At 47.7% G+C, this 19,254-nt stretch overlaps 1 protein-coding gene and 1 pseudogene across 1 annotated transcript; one reads left to right on the top strand and one right to left on the bottom strand.

Annotated features, from left to right (window-relative positions):
- Positions 1-222: 222 nt before the first annotated feature.
- Positions 223-5,611, top strand: LOC144274128 (zinc finger protein RFP-like; annotated as a pseudogene).
- Positions 5,612-12,610: 6,999 nt separating this feature from the next.
- LOC144274262 (uncharacterized) lies at positions 12,611-16,663 on the bottom strand. Its single transcript, XM_077832922.1, is given in 4 exon segments — positions 12,611-13,057; positions 13,059-15,585; positions 15,894-16,007; positions 16,513-16,663. Coding segments are annotated over 4 exon segments (2,859 nt in total). The 5' UTR covers positions 16,640-16,663; the 3' UTR covers positions 12,611-12,966.
- Between the last annotated feature and the right edge of the window lie 2,591 nt (positions 16,664-19,254).

Genomic DNA, 19,254 nt, shown 5'->3' with positions numbered 1-19,254 from the left:
GGGGAAATGCTGAGACCCAGATTTTTGTGCAACTGTGAAAATGTAACTTAATAAATATTGAAAAAATACTGTAAAATATATATACATAATTCTTTCAAGCCTAAATATCGCTCCAGACACACAGCCCCTGCTCATGCAAGCTCTTTATGACAGGGGGATCCTGGGTATATTTCTGAGCTCAGGAAAGTGAAGCCAACCCTGTTACACTGCCCAGAGGGAACCATGGCCTCAGAGAACCCTGTGGAATGTCTCCAGGATGAAGTTGCTTGTCCCATTTGTCTGGAGTATTTTAAGGACCCAGTGATTATAGACTGGGCACAATTTCTGCCCAGCCTACATCAGCCAGTGCTGGGAGGGATCCAATACAGCCGCCTCTTGCCCTCAGTGCAGAGAAACTGTGCAACAGAGAAACCTCAGGCCCAACAAGCAGCTGGCAAACATGGTAGAAATCGCCAAGCGGCTGAGTTTCCAGGCAGCAAAGGGAGCAGGAGGTGGTGGGGTGTGTGGGGAACACCAGGAGGCTCTGAAACTGTTCTGTGAAGAGGATCAAACCCCCATCTGTGTGGTGTGTGACAGATCCCAGGCTCACCGCGCTCCTAAGGTGTTTCCCATGGAGGAGGCTGCCCAGGAGTCCTGTCAAGTTGCTGTGAAGTTTAATGGGCAATAACTTTAGATTTTAATGACAGGTTAATTTCACTGCAAGTTGCCGTCACAAGTGTATCTGTATCATGCAGCTCTGCAAAGCCTTCACTGTATGGGAGCTGCTATTATAAATAAATAATAATAAAGAAAATAAATGATCTGGCAGAGTGGCAAGAAAGGCAAAAAAAAAAAATAAAGTCTTTAAAGATACCTGACATGGGAAACCTTTAACTGAGAAGTTGAATCCTTGTCAAACCCAACTTCCACTGGTGAAACAAGGGAACTTTTTACAGAACAGAAGCTGTTCAATGATCAGTGCAGCTTAAAACACAAGAGCTGCAGGCCTGTCTATATTTGCGAGTTGGGAGTTTGCCCTAACACTTAGTCCCGCTCTGTCACACCAGTGCAGTCCCCAGGGCTTCAGAGCTGAAATTCAACTGGGAGTTGGGCTCCTTGGAGAATCCCAGCTCATATTTGGAGCCCGGTTGGTTTCTGGGATTAGTATCACTTCTGTAATCTGAAAACCACCTTAATTGATTCACCACCATGTGACTCCAGTTTCCTGTTATGTGCTATGCTACTAATTAGTGAATGAATAAATACCAGTCAAACTCAGATAATTGAGGTCTCTCTCTAATCTATAAAATGACTGAATTGGAAACAAGTTGGAATATGACACTCTCTCTATTTCCGTTGTTCGGTTTCATTCCCTTGGTGCCCCGATGTCATAAATCCATTAGGACAAACAGTCACCTTGGGTTTGGGTGGAAAAACATCCCCCTACCCACCCTTCTGAACCCTCAGAATGAAGCCTCCCAAATAATTTCTCTTTCTACAGGAAAAAATTCAGTACGTTTCTCCATGATCCTAGATTTTCTGTGTTAGGTTCATGTGCAGAATCTAAGCTCTTGTGTCAGTGAATGAGTTAATTTCTAGCCCTTGTGACTTTCCCTGTCTGCGTCATTTCTTGGGTTGGTGAATTCTTTGATTTCTTTTTTCCCTTGGAACTTCTGTCAGTGTAATGCTGAGTCCTGCCTCCTGCTGCTCTGGATCTCCATTCTCAGAGGCCATTGATAACACAACGTCCTAAGCACGTCAGACATGGAAACATCCCTTTCCAGATACATTGGGGAGAAATGAAAGAGGTGTAAGAGAATCCTCTCCCAAGTAACCACAGGGTAGAATCAAGTGTCAGAAATCTTAGGTTTGCAAAGAAATTCTCCCTCCTGCACACTCAGCACTCCATAAAAGACCCCAGGCTGCTTCCTTGTCCCTGACCAGCCCTTTCCCTGTTGCTTTACAGAAACAGACACAAGAGGAGAGGCAGAAAATTGTTTCTGAATTTCAGCAACTGAGGCAGTTCCTGGAGCAACAAGAGTGACTCCTGCTGGCCCGGCTGGAAAAGCTGGACAAGGAGATAGTGAAGATACAGAAAGAAAATGACACCATACTCTCGGATGAGATTTCCCGTCTCAGTGAGCTGATGAGTGAGCTGGAGGGGAAGTATCAGAAGCCAGCAAGTGAATTCCTGCAGGTGAGACTGAGTTAGAAACATTGGAGATCCCCACACAGGGAAGGGAGGACTTCAGAATCATAAGCACGGGGGTCCAGCAGTCAGAGATCTCACTGTAACTTGGCGTGTACATTGCTGACATGTGAATGACAACTGGTCATTGCAGAATTAAAGACACAGAGATATGCGAGAAGGGAAAGCCCCATTAGCTCAGGGAATCCATGGCCTCTGTTCCCTATATTTGCAAAATCCCTTCCCTGGGAACCACTGCCTCTGTCAAGTGGGACTGACATTCTCTCTCTCTCTCTCTCTCTCTTCTCTAGGATGTCAGATGCACCTTGAGCAGGTACATGGCTCTCTCTCACTCCCCCTCACACTTCACAATGCTGGGAAAGAGCTTGGTGATGGAGATGGTGGTGGTGATGATGATGTTAGCACCGCATCTCCCAAGGGCTCTACAGCAAAATGTGTAGGGAAGGTCACATTTTGGATACAAATCTTTCTGATCTGTTTAATCCTGAGGTTCTCACCATATTACAGAAGACTCTGGAATTCTCCATTCAGTGGGAAAGACTGACCCAGTATTTCCTAGAGATGTCACATCGCTCGGGGAGTGGCTGCCTCAAGATTGTGGGGATGGAATATGGGCCTATCATTGCTGGGGTACTGGACACCATTCAGCCCAGGGCAGCAGCGATCAAGAGTCTTTCCCACGTGAGGGCTGTTTGAAGCCCTGTGTGGAATGAGCTGGGGAGTGGGGAGCTAGTGTCTCAATCTAGTTCCTAGAGGACAGATTTCTACAACACTTCACCTGGGAACCTCCTGTCCCTCAGAGCATGGAGGCCAAGGAGTGAATTGGCCACGGAGACTCAATTGCCTCCTTTTATCCCCAGAGCTGGTCTCTCTAGGACAGAGTTGAAGAATATTAATGAGACCTTTGGGGGAAGATTTCACGACCACAGCCTGTGCTCCACCTGCTCTGACTCCAGGCCCATTAGAGCAGCAGCTTTCACTAACAACAAATTATAACGTGTCACTAAATGAAATGTACAAACGTGAAGTTTTCTCTCCAGGTGGGAGAAGGGGAAGTTCCAGCAGCCAGTGGAGATTTCTCCTGAACTAGAAGCGAGACTCAACAATTTCTCCCAGAAAACTGTTGCCCTAATGGAGATTCTGAGGAAATGCAAAGGTGCTGAGAAGGGATCTAGGTGGGGAAAGTGGGATGAGCCCCTGAGACTGTGGGAGGGGATGGGCTCTGGCCACGGGGGTCATATCTATTGAATGACAGGAAAGCAATTGAGCTGGTGTAACAGGTGCCCAGGTGTCAGGACGTCTCACATTCATTCATGAGTTAACAAAGGTCACAACATTGAGGCCCAAATTTAGCAAAATGGCCTAATTTTGAGTCCCTGATTTTCTCTCCCAACTGGCAAAGCCCGTGGGGGTCACAGACACAGGGATGCTACTCTGGCTGCATCTCAGGACTTGCCTTGCCTGTGCCAAGGTCTGCACGGGCCTCTGGAGCCACTGACTGGGGGAGTCGCAAACTGCCCGCTCTATTTCTCTGCCAATTAGGGTGAATTTGGCCCATTGAGCCAACACTCTCCCAGCTCCAATCTCAACACTTATTAAACAATTTTATTATTCTTTGGAGGACGAGGGCCCCATTGTGCTGAGCTCTGTAGAGATGCTGAGTGAATAAACCCAAGGGACATACAACTACGAGCCCTGAGCCTGCAAACTCTTAACATCCCATTAATGTCAAAGGGACCAAATTTCAGAGTAACAGCCGTGTTAGTCTGTATTTGCAAAAAGAAAAGGAGTACTTGTGGCACCTTAGCGACTAACCAATTTATTTGAGCATAAGCTTTCGTTAGTACAGCTCACTTCATCGGATGCAACAAAGGGACCAAAGTCTGCTAAAGTCTTTGCAGGATCTGGGTCTCGGGTCTGAGAAAAGGCAATAGGCGAATGAGACAAACCAGCTGGAGTCTGGAGGTTGGGAGGGGCTGATGAGAGGAAAGGAAATCTCTCTGACAGATTGTATCTCCTAGGGTGGTTGTGAGACCTAATGGCTGTTGCTTTCATTGCTGTGAGATGCCTGAATGAGAGAGGTAAAAGAAGGTTTCAGATTTGTTTCTATTTATATTAAAGATCTGAGTGTGTCCCTGTCCCTCTCTGTTTCTCTGTCAAAATTCAAACCAAGTTAGGTCAGTTAAGAGTGGGGATATTGTTACAAACATGAAAGCAAGAAATCTCGCCTCTTTTCGCCTTTCCCCCTCCAGACACTCTGCCATTTGCACTGGGGACAAAAAGAGGGGAAACCCTAGGAGCACAAAGACAGGGTGAGGTTGCAGGTGGAAACGGTCTTTAAATTATAAGAAAATTCCCATGAAAACACATTGCATCTAAAGTTACCAACCAAACCAACACCAGTCATGACACACCCAGCACTACAATGAAGCCATGAAATCCAGAGGAGATCCCGAGCTGAAGTCACACAAAAGATCCTGACACCAACCTTAGTGCTGAGTTCATGCCTATGCTGATGAACAGAAACACTCTCCCTGAGCAGCATCCAAACACCCTTAACTCTGACCATGGGGTTCTCATGGACATTCACAGAACCTTTAATACTAAATTGAAAGCTCTCTGCCCTGAGGGCTGACACATCCCCCTCCTTTACCCCAGTTTCTCTGCTGCTGGGAATGGAGAAGGCCCAGCAGGGGAAGCTGGGAGCTGAAGCTTCTTCAGGCAAATGAGAAACAGAGTGGGGAACTCCAGTGACATCTCTGCTCAGTCTCAGGTGCCCAGCACAGAGGCAGCTCCCTGGGATCCAGGCCCGTCCCAGCCAGAACAGGGCTGCTGGGGAGAGTGAAAAATGGTCCCAGCCTCCCCCAGGGCTGAGCTCTGCCACAAATGCTCTGATTCTCTCTCCCCCACAGCGAATGTGACTCTGGATCCAGACACGGCTCATCCCAACCTTGTGCTGTCTGAGGATTTGAAAAGTGGGAAGTGGGAAGAAATGCAGCAGCATCTGCCCGACAACCCTGAGAGATTTCACACTGAGCCCTCTATGCTGGGCTGTGAGGGATTCATCTCGGGGAGACATTGCTGGGAGGTGGAGGTGGGGGATGAGGGATCCTGGGTTGTGGGGTTGGCCAGAGAGTCTGTGAGGAGGAAGGGAGAGATATGCCCCAAATAGGGGATCTGGGCTGTGGGGTATGCGCTGGATCAGTTCTGGGCTCTCACCTCCCCTGTGACCACTCTGCCCCTGAGTTGGGTCCCCAGCAGGATCCGGGTTTGTCTGGACTGTGACCGGGGGCAGGTGACATTTATTGATGCTGGTGACGAGGCCCCGATCTTCACTTTCCTGCCGGGCTCCGTCCCTGGGGCGAGAATCTGACCCTGTCTCTGGGTGGTGGGGGTAATTCCCGGCTCAGACTGTGTCCCTGAGACACGGGGGAAGAGGGGCAGGGCCAACCCTAGGGGGCTGTGGGGCCTGGGACAACTCCCCCTCAGCCCCAGCCCTGCCCCCACTCCACCCCTTCCCCTAAGTCTCCGCCCCACTTCTTCCTGCCCCTGCTCTGTCCCCTCCCCACTCCCATTCCACCCCTTCCCCTGCGCCCCTGCCTGCCCCTCGCCTCTTTCTGACTTCCACCCCCTCCCCTGGGGGCCCTGAGATCAGCCTCTCTGGCCTTAGACCATAGGCTCTATGACCTCCTCCTGTGGACTTTCTGTCATGCTTTCTCTATGACCCTGGAAGTTGCATCAGGTCTCAGCTCTGTGCAGTCTCTGGACTATCAAACCATAGAGAGCATTGAGTGAGGGAGGCAGAGAGGTCAATTTCACTGCCCCCGGGACTGTGCAGACTCTTTGCCACTGTCCTCTGTGATCCAAGGGGACTCTGAGGATCCTGGGTCAGCCACTGCCACTGAGGCATGAGGGGGAACAGCCCCATGGGAATGCAAAAATGGGCTTCTCTAGCCCCAGTCCTCCTAGCGCCTATGACCTGAACCATTCCCATCTACCCAGCCTTCTAGCTCGTCTCTGTGCCCCTGGAGGACCCCTGTCTACCCAAAGCCGGATACCTCATCTCTATGGCCCCTGGAAACTCCTCCCTCTCCCTCCCTGCCACCCCAGGGATGGGAGGGGGAAGAACTTTAATTTCCACCTGTGATGTTTGAATTTTGAAGGCAGATGTGGGATTTTTTTCCCTTAAATTGGTTGTGTGAACCCAACACCAGTGAGGAGAGCCGTGTAGGTCACTATGATGCTAGCCTGGACCTTACAGTAGTATGTTACTATCCAGCCTGCACACAGGGCCTTGTGCTTTGTGTCAGCATGTATGTCCAGGGCCAGCCCTAGGGAAAATGATGCCCTGGGTGAACTTGTATTTTGGCGCCGTTGGCCCCCGTGGGCTCCCCGCACCGAGCCCCCTTCATGCCAATCCCTGTAACCCCCCCTCTCCTCCCGGCACCCACCTGCAGAACCTGATCTGGATGCATGGTGCAGCTGGCATTGCTGCTCACACCCCCTCTCAAACACTGCTTCTCCACACACCCCTAGGGGCTGTGGAAGTGTCTGATGCCTCTCTGGTGTGGGAGTGTGGTTTTTCATTAGCGATAAGGGTTGTGAAGTGCATGGAAATATAAAGAACAAAAAGGAGAGGTGTATTTAACCACAAGGCTTCTAGCTCCTGCTTTGTTGCATCATTGCTACCGACTATTTCCTGGCAGAAGAGTTTCTCACGGGTTCAAATGTAGGGGCAGGCGATCCAGGTGACTGCCTGGGATGCCGGACTTGGGTGGCGCTGAGCTCGGGGTACTGTTTGTGACAAAAGTTTAACAAATGGCGGGGGGCACCAAAGACGCAGTTTTACTTTATGTTAACAAAGTTTTGCTTCTGAATTTATGTTCACGTTATCAGTAGAAAATATGGTCCAGGTCTACACAGGTAGTTGAGCACCTAAACCCCAGATTTAGGCCTCTAAATTCCAGTTTTAGGTTATCGTCATGCCTCATCTGGATGCCTGTCTCTCATGTAAGCTCCAGCATGATCCACACACCAGGGGAAGGTATGCACAACTCCCCTGCCTGTAACCCCTGTGAGGACAGATCTGGTATGCATGCGCTGAGCACCTCTCCTGGAAGAGGCGCCATTAAAATCAAGGAGGACCTGGTGGGGAAGATGCCCATATTATAGTTTTCAGCCCACTGATTAAAGCAGTCACCCAGGATGTCAGAGACCTGCATTCAATACCCCCTCTGCCTGGGGAGGAGAAAAGATTTGGACATGGGCCTCCCACATCTCTCAAGAGCATGCCCTACCCATGGGCTATTCTCAGGTGGGGCTCCCTCACTCTCTCCTGTTGAAGCTGTTCCATTGAGAATAAATACTTAAAGAGTCATCGAATTCGGGGGAGCGAGAATGAGAATTGTTCTGTTGCCTAAAACATGCACCTGGAAAATCCCTGCTCACATGCTTTCCCATCTTCAGAAGATGGGGGAATTGAACCTAGCACTCCTACATCACAGCGGAGTGCACTAATCACTGGGTTACAAGGTAAGCAGCACCAGCTCCCCTTCTGGTCACTTTGTAAGGTGTGGGCAGGCACCTGCGCTGTTCTGAGGCCCTTGGAATTGCAAGCTCTTGCTTCAAGAGCATAGGTGAGGAGAGGTTCTTTGGTCCTGCTTGCAACAGGGGCTCTGCAGCACTCCACTGAGCAGACGCTGACCGTGTTTTCCAGACAGCCAGCTTAGAGCAAGGTGGGGTGAGTTGTGTGGCTGTGGTTTAGGGAGCAGCCTGGTTTTCTCTCTCTCTATTTGATTTCTTGTGTGTTCTGAATTCTAAGACATAACTTCTCTATCTGTCTGCTGTGAACACAACAGCGCCAAACTCCTTTCCGTAAGACCATCTTAGGTACTTAAGCACACCCAGGAATCTGAGTTTAACCTGATGGGTTTTTTTAATTCTGTGTTCTCTGTAATGCTTCTCAGTTAACAATCAGTGTGCTGGCTTAGAAGGAGCCGTGCAATAACGTATAACTGCTGGCGATACACAGAGAACAAGGTGCAAGCCCTCCTCCACCTTGGTGTCTGTCTTCTGCTTGGCAACTTTCCATTCCTCCAGCGCCAGCCCCCACCCCCCGCAGAGGGCAGGTGGAAAACAGGTTTCCCTTAGGACAGGAGCAGGCAAACTTTTTGGCCTGGGCTTCTCAGTTAACAATCAGTTAACTTTTGTTAACTTAACAATTGATGTGATTGCCTTTTATGAAGCATACACATAATAATATATGTTGAATTCTTTCTATTTGCCTTCTGGTTTCTCAGACCTTTAGGCTGCACTCAGATCATATTTTCAAGTTTTTCTCTGCAATCAAGAAAGCTAGAAACTTCCTTTGTTTAGGAAAGGAAAGCCAAGAGTCTCTCCTCATCACATGCTTCTAGGAGCTGGGGCTTTAACAAACACAACAAATACAATGAGCCTCATTAGAAAATCTTGATAACACCGCAGCTTCTTTACACTGAGCCAGAGCTGCCTTAGTGTACATGAGAATCAGGCCTTTGAAACATTGATCTCAGCTTAACCTAGGTTTTCTCCTGTGAATTTCATATCACTAGACTTCGAAGGATTAGACTTTATTGGTTGATGTCTGTAAATGTTGATTTCACTCTACACACAAAAACCAGGAAAAACTACTCCCACTGCTAATAACTGAAATTTACCAATAGGCACAGTAAGAACAATGCTTCCTGAGAAGTTATTAGACATTGATTTAAGAATATTTACTTTGCATATTTGGATATGTGATGTTGACATTCTCTATTTTAATGGTTGTGAAGCTTTAACTTTTGGAATCTGTCTCTACTGTCATTACATAGTTATTGTCTGACCCAAATATTGTCTGATCCCGCCCTAAATCTCCCACCACTGTGAACATTTAAATGGAGGACAATTGGAATGAAATGCTAAAAACCCAGATTTTTGTGCAACTGTGAATGTTTAAATCAATAAATATAAAATTGCTTAAAAATATATATTAAAAAAAAAAAAGAATTCTACCAAGCCTGACTATCCCGCCTTAGACTCACAAATCCTGCTCCTGCAGGCTCATAGAATCGTAGAAGATCAGGGTTGGAAGGGACCTCAGAAGGTCATCTCGTCCAACCCCGTGCTCAAAGCAGGACCAATCCCCAACTAAGTCATCCCAGCCAGGGCTTTGTCAAGCCTGACCTTAAAAACCTGTAAGGAAGGAGATTCCACCACCTCCCTAGGTAATCCCTTCCAGAGCTCATCCTCACAGGGGGATGCCTCTCATTGCAAGACCAGAGCCCTAGAGGTACATTTTTCACTAAATGGTCCAGAGGGAGCCATGGCCACAGAGAACCCCCTGGAAAGTCTCCAGGAGGAAGCTACACGTCCCGTCTGTCTGGAGTAGTTCACAGAAGCTGTCACTCTGGCGTGTCGGCACATCAGCCAGTGCTGGGAGGGATCCGATACAGCCGTCTCCTGCCCTCAGGAACTGAGCAACACAGAAACATCAGGCTGAACAGGCAGCTGGCAAACATGGTAGAAATCACCAAGTGGCTGAGTTTACAGGCAGCAAAAGGAGCAGGAGAGGACGGGGTGTGTGGGGAACACCAGGAGGCTCCAAAACTTCTGTGAAGAGGATAAACTTCGATCTGTGTAGTATGCCATCTGTCCCGGGCTCACCGAGCTCACACGGTGGTTCCCAGAGGAGGCTGCACAGGAGTACAAGGGAGGGAACTGCTGTCAAGTTTAATGGGTAATAACTTTGGATTTTAATTTTAGGCTAATTTCACTGAAAGTTACCTGGCACAGGCATGAGGCATCATTCAGCTCTGTAAACCGTTCATGGTATGGGAGATGCTGTAACAAAATAACTGATTTGACAGAGTGGCAACAGAGGAAGGTCTTTAACGATACCTGATGTGGGAAAATGTCCTCTGAGATTCTGATGGGGATTCCTGAAAATCTTCATCATATAAAGAATTCTACCAATCCCAAAGGATCAGACATGTTACCCACCAAGTTAATGAATACTTCAGTTCTTACCCAAGTCCACGCTTACAGCCAATTCTTGTTAACTAAAGTACGATTTATTAAAAGAAGAAAAGGCAGTATTGGCTAAAAGATCATTAGACATACAAATGCGAATAGAGTCCATAGGTCAGTTTCACCATAGAGATGACGCGTTATAATTGAAAAGAGTCCTTTTCAGAATCATTTCATCACGTTCTAGTCCAATGTCTAAATGTTCAATATCAGGGCGGTCCAGAGAGGACTGGAGATCTCAGTCTTACGACTCGAACTCCCCCTGAATAAAGCTTAAGAAGATCTGAGATAAAAGGATCAGGTCCCAAGAGTTTATATAGAAGTTTTTGCAGCCTCTCGACAGCAGGCAGTCCTTGGGTGAACAATAGGTTTTGGAAGTAACCTCCTATTTCCCAAACATCACAGGTAATAAAACTACATGGATTAATATAAGGTAATTATCTATAAAGCAGTTCATAGACAGTTTACCACAAACTTTAAAAAGAGATATATATACAATGACATTATTACACCCAAGTTTCATTTAAATGTTAATATTTCCTTTTGACTTCTGAATTAACAAAATACAGTCGTCGACAGAAACCCTTTGGTTATACTGTTAATCTATATCTCGTTACAGATTAACATAGACTACTACAATTACTATGTTCTAGGGCTGTCAAGCGATTAAAAAAATTAATCGTGATTAACCGTGCTCTTAAACAATAATAAAATACCATTTATTTAAATATTTTGGATGTTTTATACATTTTCAAATATATTGATTTCAACTGCAACACAGAATACACTCCATGCATCTGATGATGGGTTATAGCTCACAAAAGTTTATGCCCAAAGAAATGTGTTAGTCTCTAAGGTGCCACAAGGATTCCTTGCTGATTTTACAGAATACGAAGTGTACAGTGATCACTTTATATTTTTTATTACAAATACTTGCACTGTAAAAAACAAAAGAAACAGTATTTTTCAATTCACCAACTGCAAGTACCGTATGCAATCTCTTTATCATGAAAGTTGAACTTACAAATGTAGAATTATGTACAAAAAATAACTGCATTCAAATGTAAAACTTTGGAGCCTACAACTCCACTCCGTCCTACTGCTTGTTCGGCCAATCACTCAGAAGAACAAGTTTGGTTACAATGTGCAGGAGATCATGCTGCCCGCTTCTTGTTTACAAGGTCACCTGAAAGTGAAAATAGGCGTTCACGTGACACTGTTGCAGCCGGCGTCACAAGATATTTACGTGCCAGATGCTCTAAAGGGTCCTAGGTCCCTTCCTGCTGGAACCACCATTCCAGAGGACATGCCTCCATGCTAATGACGGGTTTTAATCGATAACGATCCGAAGCAGACCAGACCGACACGTGCTCATTTTCTTCAACTGAGTCAGATGCCACCAGCAGAAAGTTGATTTTCTATTTTGGTGGTTCGGGTTCTGTAGTTTCCCAATCAGCGTCTTCCTCTTTTAAGACTTCTGGAAGCATGCTCCACACCTCGTCCCTCTCAGATTTGGAAGACACTTCAGATTCTTAAACCTTGGGCCGAGTGCTGTAGCTATCTTTCGAAATCTCAGATACTTACTTTCTTTGCGTTTTGTCAAATCTGCAGTGAAAGTGTCCCCCCATGTGCTAGGTCATTCTCCAGGACTTCGATATGATGACATATTTGGCAGAACGTGTGTAAAACAGGACAGGGGACATACAAGTCTCCTTCAAGGAGTTCAGTCACAAATGGAATTAATGCATTATTTTTTTAAAATGAGCATCCTCCACTGAAATGGTGGCCGAAGGGACTTAGGCATGTTTAGCATATCTTGCACTTAAATACCTGTGCTGCCAGCTACAAACATGCCATGGGAACGCCTTCTCACACTTTCCGGTGACATCATAAATTAGAAGCAGGCAGCATTCGCTCCCGTAAATGTAAACAAACTTGTTTGTCTTAGCGAGTGGCAGAAAAAGAAGTAGCACTGAGTGGACTTCTAGGCTTTAAACTTTTTAATTGCTTTATTTTTCAGTTCACTTATATAATTAAAATCATCTATGTTTCTAAGTTACACTTTCCTGATAAAGAGATTGCACGACAGCACTTGTATGAGGGGAACTGAAAAATGCTACTTTTGTTTCGCATGTTTGCAGTACAAATATTTGAAATCAAAAATAATATAAAGTGAGCACTGTACACTTTCTATTCTTTGTTGTGAGAGAAATCAATAGATATGAAAACACAGAAAAACATCCAAAAACATTTAACAAATTTCAACTGGTATTCTATTGTTTAACAATGTGATTCACTGAGATTAATTTTTCTAACCACAATGGATTTTTTTGAATTAATCACACGAGTTAACAGCAATTAATCAACAGCCCTACTATCTTCTTCCAGTCAGTGCTGATGGGGTCTCTCTCCTGTGTGGATCCTCTGAGTGTTATAAGATTTGATCTTTGTGTGAAACTTTTCACATGATCCAAACATTTATGGGGTCTCTCTCCTGTGTGGATTGCCTAATTTGAAACAAGTTCTGACTTCCATTTCAAAGGTCTTTCACAGGCTAAGCAGTTATGGGGTTACTCCTGTGTGTGGATTCTCTGATGTAAAACAAGGGATAACATCTATTTGAAACATTTTTCCAAAGTCAAAGCACTTACGGGGGTCTCTCTCGTGCGTGGACTGCCTGTTGTTTAGAAGGGCTGATCTGTTTCTGAAACCTTTCCCAGAGTCTTATGGTATTATGGTCTCCATCTTGTATGGATTGCTTGATGTTTAACAAGGTGGGACCTCTGTATGAAACTTTTCGCACAGTCTAAGCACTGATGGGGTATCTGTTGTGTGGATTTTCTGATGTTTAGTTAGACCAAATCTCCGTACCAATTTTTTCCCAGAGTCTAAGCACTTGTGGGGTCTCTCTCCTGTGTGGATTAGCTGATGTTTAAGATGGGATGACCTTTCTGTGAAACTTTTTCCACAGTCTAAGCACTTATGAGGTCTCTCTCCTGAGTGGGTTGCCTGATGATTAAGTAGGTTTGACCTCTGTATGAAACTTTTCCCACAGTCTAAGCACTTATGGGGTCTCTCTCCTGTGTGTATTCTCTGATGTGTCACCAGGGCTGATCTCCATGTGAAACTTTTCCCACAGTCCAAGCACTTATGGGGTCTCTCTCCTGTGTGGATTACCTGATGTTTAAGAAGGGTTGGCCTTTCTGTGAAACTTTTTCCACAGTCTAAGCACTTATGGGGTTTCTCTCCGGTGTGGACTGCTTGATGTTTAAGAAGGTCTGACCTCTGTATGAAACTTTTCCCACATTCTAAGCACTGATGGGGTCTCTCTCCTGTGTGGATTTTCTGATGTTTAATTAGGCCTGACCTCCATATGAATTTTTTTCCACAGTCTAAGCACTTGTGGGGTCTCTCTCCTGTGTGGATTACCTGATGTTTAAGAAGAGTTGGCCTTTCTGTGAAACTTTTTCCACAGTGTAAGCACTTATGGGGTCTCTCTCCTGTGTGTATTCTCTGATGTGTCACCAGGGCTGATCTCCATGTGAAACTTTTCCCACAATCCAAGCACTTATGGGGTCTCTCTCCTGTATGGATTACCTGATGTTTAAGAAGGGTTGGCCTTTCTGTGAAACTTTTTCCACAGTCTAAGCACTTATGAGGTCTCTCTCCTGTGTGGGTTGCCTGATGATTAAGTAGGTTTGACCTCTGTATGAAACTTTTCCCACAGTCTAAGCACTTATGGGGTCTCTCTCCTGTGTGTATTCTCTGATGTGTCACCAGGGCAGATCTCCATGTGAAACTTTTCCCACAGTCCAAGCACTTATGGGGTCTCTCTCCTGTGTGGATTAGCTGATGTTTAAGTAGGGTTGGCCTTTCTGTGAAATTTTTTCCACAGTCTAAGCACTTATGGGGTTTCTCTCCGGTGTGGACTGCTTGATGTTTAAGAAGGTCTGACCTCTGTATGAAACTTTTCCCACATTCTAAGCACTGATGGGGTCTCTCTCCTGTGTGGATTTTCTGATGTTTAATTAGGCCTGACCTCCGTATGAATTTTTTCCCACAGTCTAAGCACTTGTGGGGTCTCTCTCCTGTGTGGATTACCTGATGTTTAAGAAGGGTTGGCCTTTCTGTGAAACTTTTTCCACAGTGTAAGCACTTATGGGGTCTCTCTCCTGTGTGTATTCTCTGATGTGTCACCAGGGCTGATCTCCATGTGAAACTTTTCCCACAGTCCAAGCACTTATGGGGTCTCTCTCCTGTGTGGATTACCTGATGTTTAAGAAGGGTTGACCTTTCTGTGAAACTTTTTCCACAGTTTAAGCACTTATGGGGTCTTTCTCCTGTGTGGATTAGCTGATGTTTAAGAAGGGTTGGCCTTTCTGTGAAACTTTTTCCACAGTCTAAGCACTTATGAGGTCTCTCTCCAGTGTGGACTGCCTGATGATTAAGTAGGTTTGACCTCTGTATAAAACTTTTCCCACAGTCTAAGCACTTATGGGGTCTCTCTCCCGTGTGTATTCTCTGATGTGTAACCAGGGCTGATCGCCATGTGAAACTTTTCCCACAGTCCAAGCACTTATGGGGTCTCTCTCCTGTGTGGATTACCTGATGTTTAAGAAGGGTTGGCCTTTCTGTGAAACTTTTTCCACACTCTAAGCACTTATGGGGTCTCTCTCCAGTGTGGACTGCTTGATGTTTAACAAGGTCTGACCTCTGTATGAAAGTTTTCCCACAGTCTAAACACTGATGGGGTCTCTCTCCTGTGTGGATTTTCTGATGTTTAATTAGGCCTGACCTTCGAACGAATTTTTTCCCACAGTCTAAGCACTTGTGGGGTCTCTCTCCTGTGTGGATTAGCTGATGTGTAATCAGTGCTGACTTCCAATTCAAACAATTCCTGCTCTCAAGACACCCAGAGGGTTTCTCTCCCATGTGGCTTCTCCCATGGTTAGTAAGATCTGAGCGCTTATTGAAGTTTTCCCCACAGTCCAAACATTGAAGTGTTTTCTCTCCAGTATTTATTGCCTGAAGCATAAGAAGCGCCGGTCTCAGAATGAATCCTTTCCCATAACCGAGGCATTCATAGCATTTGTCTTCCTTGGGGGTTGTCTGCCGGGCTGTGGGATCCCTGTATCCTTCCCCACATATAATAGATCCATCCAGTTGCTCCCTTGAGTGGTTTCCCAGCAGCCTCTTTGACCTCTGCCAATTTCCCCAGGCTTCTCCCTGTGCCAAGCACTGGGAAAAATTCCCTTCAGCTCTTCCCACAAAAATCCCCTGTGGTTCCCCGTGCCCAGGAATTTCCTGATGTTGATTCCCCTCCTTCTTCTCACTCACTCTCTCATCACCTGCTGGGAGAGAGACAATGCAGACAGGAGTCATTCTGCTGAGGAGAAATTAAGAGGAATAGAACCGAGGGAAAACCCAACATACTAAAGCTGCAGAGATGGAGCAATTGGATTCTGCCTCCACTTCCCAGTTGGGAAGGAAACTCCTGCAGTGAACAGGACACGCAGGAAGCGATGTCAGTGATATCTGCTGCCTGCAGCCCTGCTCTGGGTGAGATGAGGAAGGAACCGAGGGCACTTACTAATATGTCATTTTTGGGATTCTCAACTTTTTCTTTCATTCACTAGATGATTTGTATGTCAGCGCTCACCTGTGTGGGTACCTCTTGGGATCTCTCTTTCATCACAGGCCTGGAGATCGGGCACCCACGGCTCTTCCCCTCGTTCCAGCCGGGTGATCAGGCCAGGTTTGGGAAGGGGAAATCCTGTGCAGGGAGTGATATCAGACCAGATCAGGGTTTGTGGAGGATTGAGAGAGCATCTGTCAGAAAGGATATTCCATGGGTGGCACCTGTCCCAGTGCTGTGCTGGGGAATGTGGAATCTAAGAGGACAGGAACGTGGTCACTGAGCCCCCTTGCGGGAGGCAGACGTCTGAGGAGGTGAGGGCAATTGTGATGCACACCCAGCTCTCGTGTTAAACCCCTGCCTATTTCTAAACCTGCCAAACCCAGAGCCCTCCACATGACTGGAGCTGTTCCCAAGGAGCGGGGAGAAGAGGGATTCTGTGTGCGACAGAGAAACAACACAGACAGGACAATGCACGGCTTCTCCACCGTGCAAGATAGGGGGTTGGGTGGGGATGATTTAGTATGTGCCTTATGTTTTGACACCCTCTTCTCATTGGAGCATGATGAGGGAAGAACCTGACCGGTGTCAGACACGCAGACCTCCCCAGTTTCCAATAACCAAGGGGCCAGGAATCCCTTACCCAGCGAGGTCACTGTCTCGTAGTTCTCCTGCATGACATCCCTGTAGAGGGCTCTCTGAGCAGGGTCCAGCAAAGCCCCCTGCCCCTGGGTGAAATACACAGCCACCTCCTCAAAGGTCACCGGCATCTGAAACAACAAGAGTCCCCCGCTCAGCACCTGCTGCCCCAGCCACAATCCCACTAGTCATGGGGTAGGACGGAGAGAGAAGCAGAATCCTCCGCGCACCCTGCTCAGAGTAGCTGGGAGGCTTGAGGGGGTGGGAGAAGGTGAGAGCTCGTTGTCCTCCCCAGCACACGGAGTGGGGCAGGGTCTTCTCATTTCCCACTCGCCTGCCAGCCATAGGCTGAGACGGGAAGCAGAGCTCTGAGCCACGGACAGGGACAGGAACCTTGACAGCTTCCCTTTGTATTTCACAGCAGCCTCTGGCCAGTGGGTCAGGCTCCAGCACTGGGAGTCTGGTCCGTTTTCCCAGCCCTGCCCAGGGGGGTGTTTCCTGGTTCAGAAATGGGGGATTGTTTCCCCTCCCTCCCCCCGTCAATGGGCCTTTTCAGAAAATCAGACCCAGGTTGATCACGTTCCAGCAGGTTTATCGCACCCCGTCCCACCCCGGGTGATTAACCCCTTTACACTACCCCTCCCCCACCACCAAAAGCCCCCTGAAAATCCCCTACCTGAGCTGGCTCCATCACAGCCATTTCCCTGCCCTGTCCCCTGCAAGATGGGACAATCTGAAGCGAAACGTGGACGCAATTCCTCAGCCTGTCGGAGGAGCAGGGAGATTGGGCAGGTTTCATAAGGGGCTGGAGTCCATGTCACTCCCCGATTCCCCCCAGGCTCTCTCCCTGCAGACAGACGCTCTGATTCTATGACTCTGCCATGCCAGGAACAAACCTAGTTATTTTGTTACCTCCCCGGCCAGCCCCCCCCGCTTAGAACTAACCCACCATGTCCCTTCTAAACCTCCCCAGAGCAGCATCTCTGAGCCAAACGCTGGAAAAAGAGCAGATCAAAGGAGTCACTTCAGGGTACTGCCCCACAGTGTATTGTGACCCCCTCTAGCTCTCCCCCGTCTCCCTCCGTAGTGCGGTGCTCAGCAGAGCGAGCAACTGGCTTTTCCTCTCTCAGCCCCTGCTCTTGTTCCCAGGAGAGCGGACTGCCGCGGGGGTGCAGGGAATGGATCTGGGCAGGGCTGGGAACCTCCCTCCCCACTTCTTGATGCTGCTGCCCTTCAAGTCTCTCCGCTCTCCCTTTTTATCTTCTTCCCTCAACCTGGGAGAACGGGTGACTGTCCCATTGCCATGGGCCTTTGCTCTCATTAGGCAGCTCAGCCACTGACACTGGTAACAGGGGTTTGAACCTGGCTGTGTCACTGAGGGCAGGAGCTGTGGGACTCACAGACACGGGGAGCCACTCCCCTTGTAGGCCAAACTCACCAGCCAGTCCCTGAAATCAGCTCTTTGTGCAGAGTCATTTCCCTGCCTAGCTCCAACCCTTTCCCCAGGTCTCTCCATCATCTGGAGGTTCAGGCTCAGGGGCTGGTATGGTCAGAGTGGTTCCAGTCACTGAGAAAGTGCCCCTGGGGCTGGTCTCAGAGGGGTGTGATGAAGGGGGAATGTTCTTAATTTTTTCTCTGAATAGTGAGTGTGTGCCTCAGTTTCCCCATGTATTACTCAACTATCAAGCTGGTGGGATACAGGTGAGTGGTTACTGCGGAGACCTCAAGAGGGCAGGTGTCACTGCAGAGTGGCTGCGTGGTCACAGAGAATGGCCAAAATTCTGTATCCTGAGGTCTCTGAGGATGCGGGGCTGGAAGTGGGTCAGTCTCCTGATTTGGGACTCAGCGGGGAGAGCCCAGGGCTCGGGACTCTGGATTCCCCCCAAGATGGACTTTGCTGAATGCTCCTGATTTCTGTGCTAACAAGCTCTGTTCCACACTGTTTTCTCAGCAACCAATGAACCCTTCTGTTTTCCAAGCTGGCTGAGAGTAACAGCTGACTGCGGAGGTGGGGTGCACGGCCCCTGTGAGGAGCATGTCAGGCTTCTCCTTAGGCTGCCCCCGGGGTTCAGGCTGGGGCCATGTGCCCTCCCTGGGCCCCAGGACCGGGAAGGCTGGGGCCACATGCTCAGCAGGTCGGGGGAGATGTTGGGGGTGCTCAGGGTCTGGGGTCCTGCCCCTACAGTGGGAGGGGGACTTGCCTCCCCCAGTCCGAGGTTCATCCCCCACCAGCTGTACCTCGTTCTTCTTCCCAGCTCCTAGTCCCAGGCAGGGGGGCTGAAACAATCTGTACAGTGGGGTGTCAAGGTTCCTTCCCCACTCTGAACTCTAGGGTACAGAAGTGGGGACCCACATGAAAGACCCCCTAAGCTTATTCTTACCAGCTTAGGTTAAAAACTTCCCCAAGGTACAAACTTTGCCTTGTGCTTGAACAGTATGCTGGCACCACCAAATGTTTTAAACAAAGAACAGGGAAAGAGACCACTTGGAGACGTCTTCCCCCCAAAATAGCCCCCCAAACCCTACACACTCCCTTTCCTGGGGAGGCTTGAGAATAATATCCTAACCAATTGGTTACAAAATCATCAAAGACCCAAACCCCTGAATCTTGGAAGAATGTAAAAATCAGTCAGGTTCTTAAAAAAAGGATTTTATTAAAAAAAAGAAAAGAGCGGTAAATCTCATCTCTGTAAAATCAGGATGGAAAATACTTTACAGGGCATTCAGATTCAAAACACAGGATCCC

This window comes from Eretmochelys imbricata, chromosome 14, assembly GCF_965152235.1.
Source record: "Eretmochelys imbricata isolate rEreImb1 chromosome 14, rEreImb1.hap1, whole genome shotgun sequence".
NCBI lineage: Eukaryota > Metazoa > Chordata > Testudines > Cheloniidae > Eretmochelys > Eretmochelys imbricata.
Note: the sequence above shows the minus strand (reverse complement) of the source record. Positions and strands in the feature narration are given on the sequence as shown.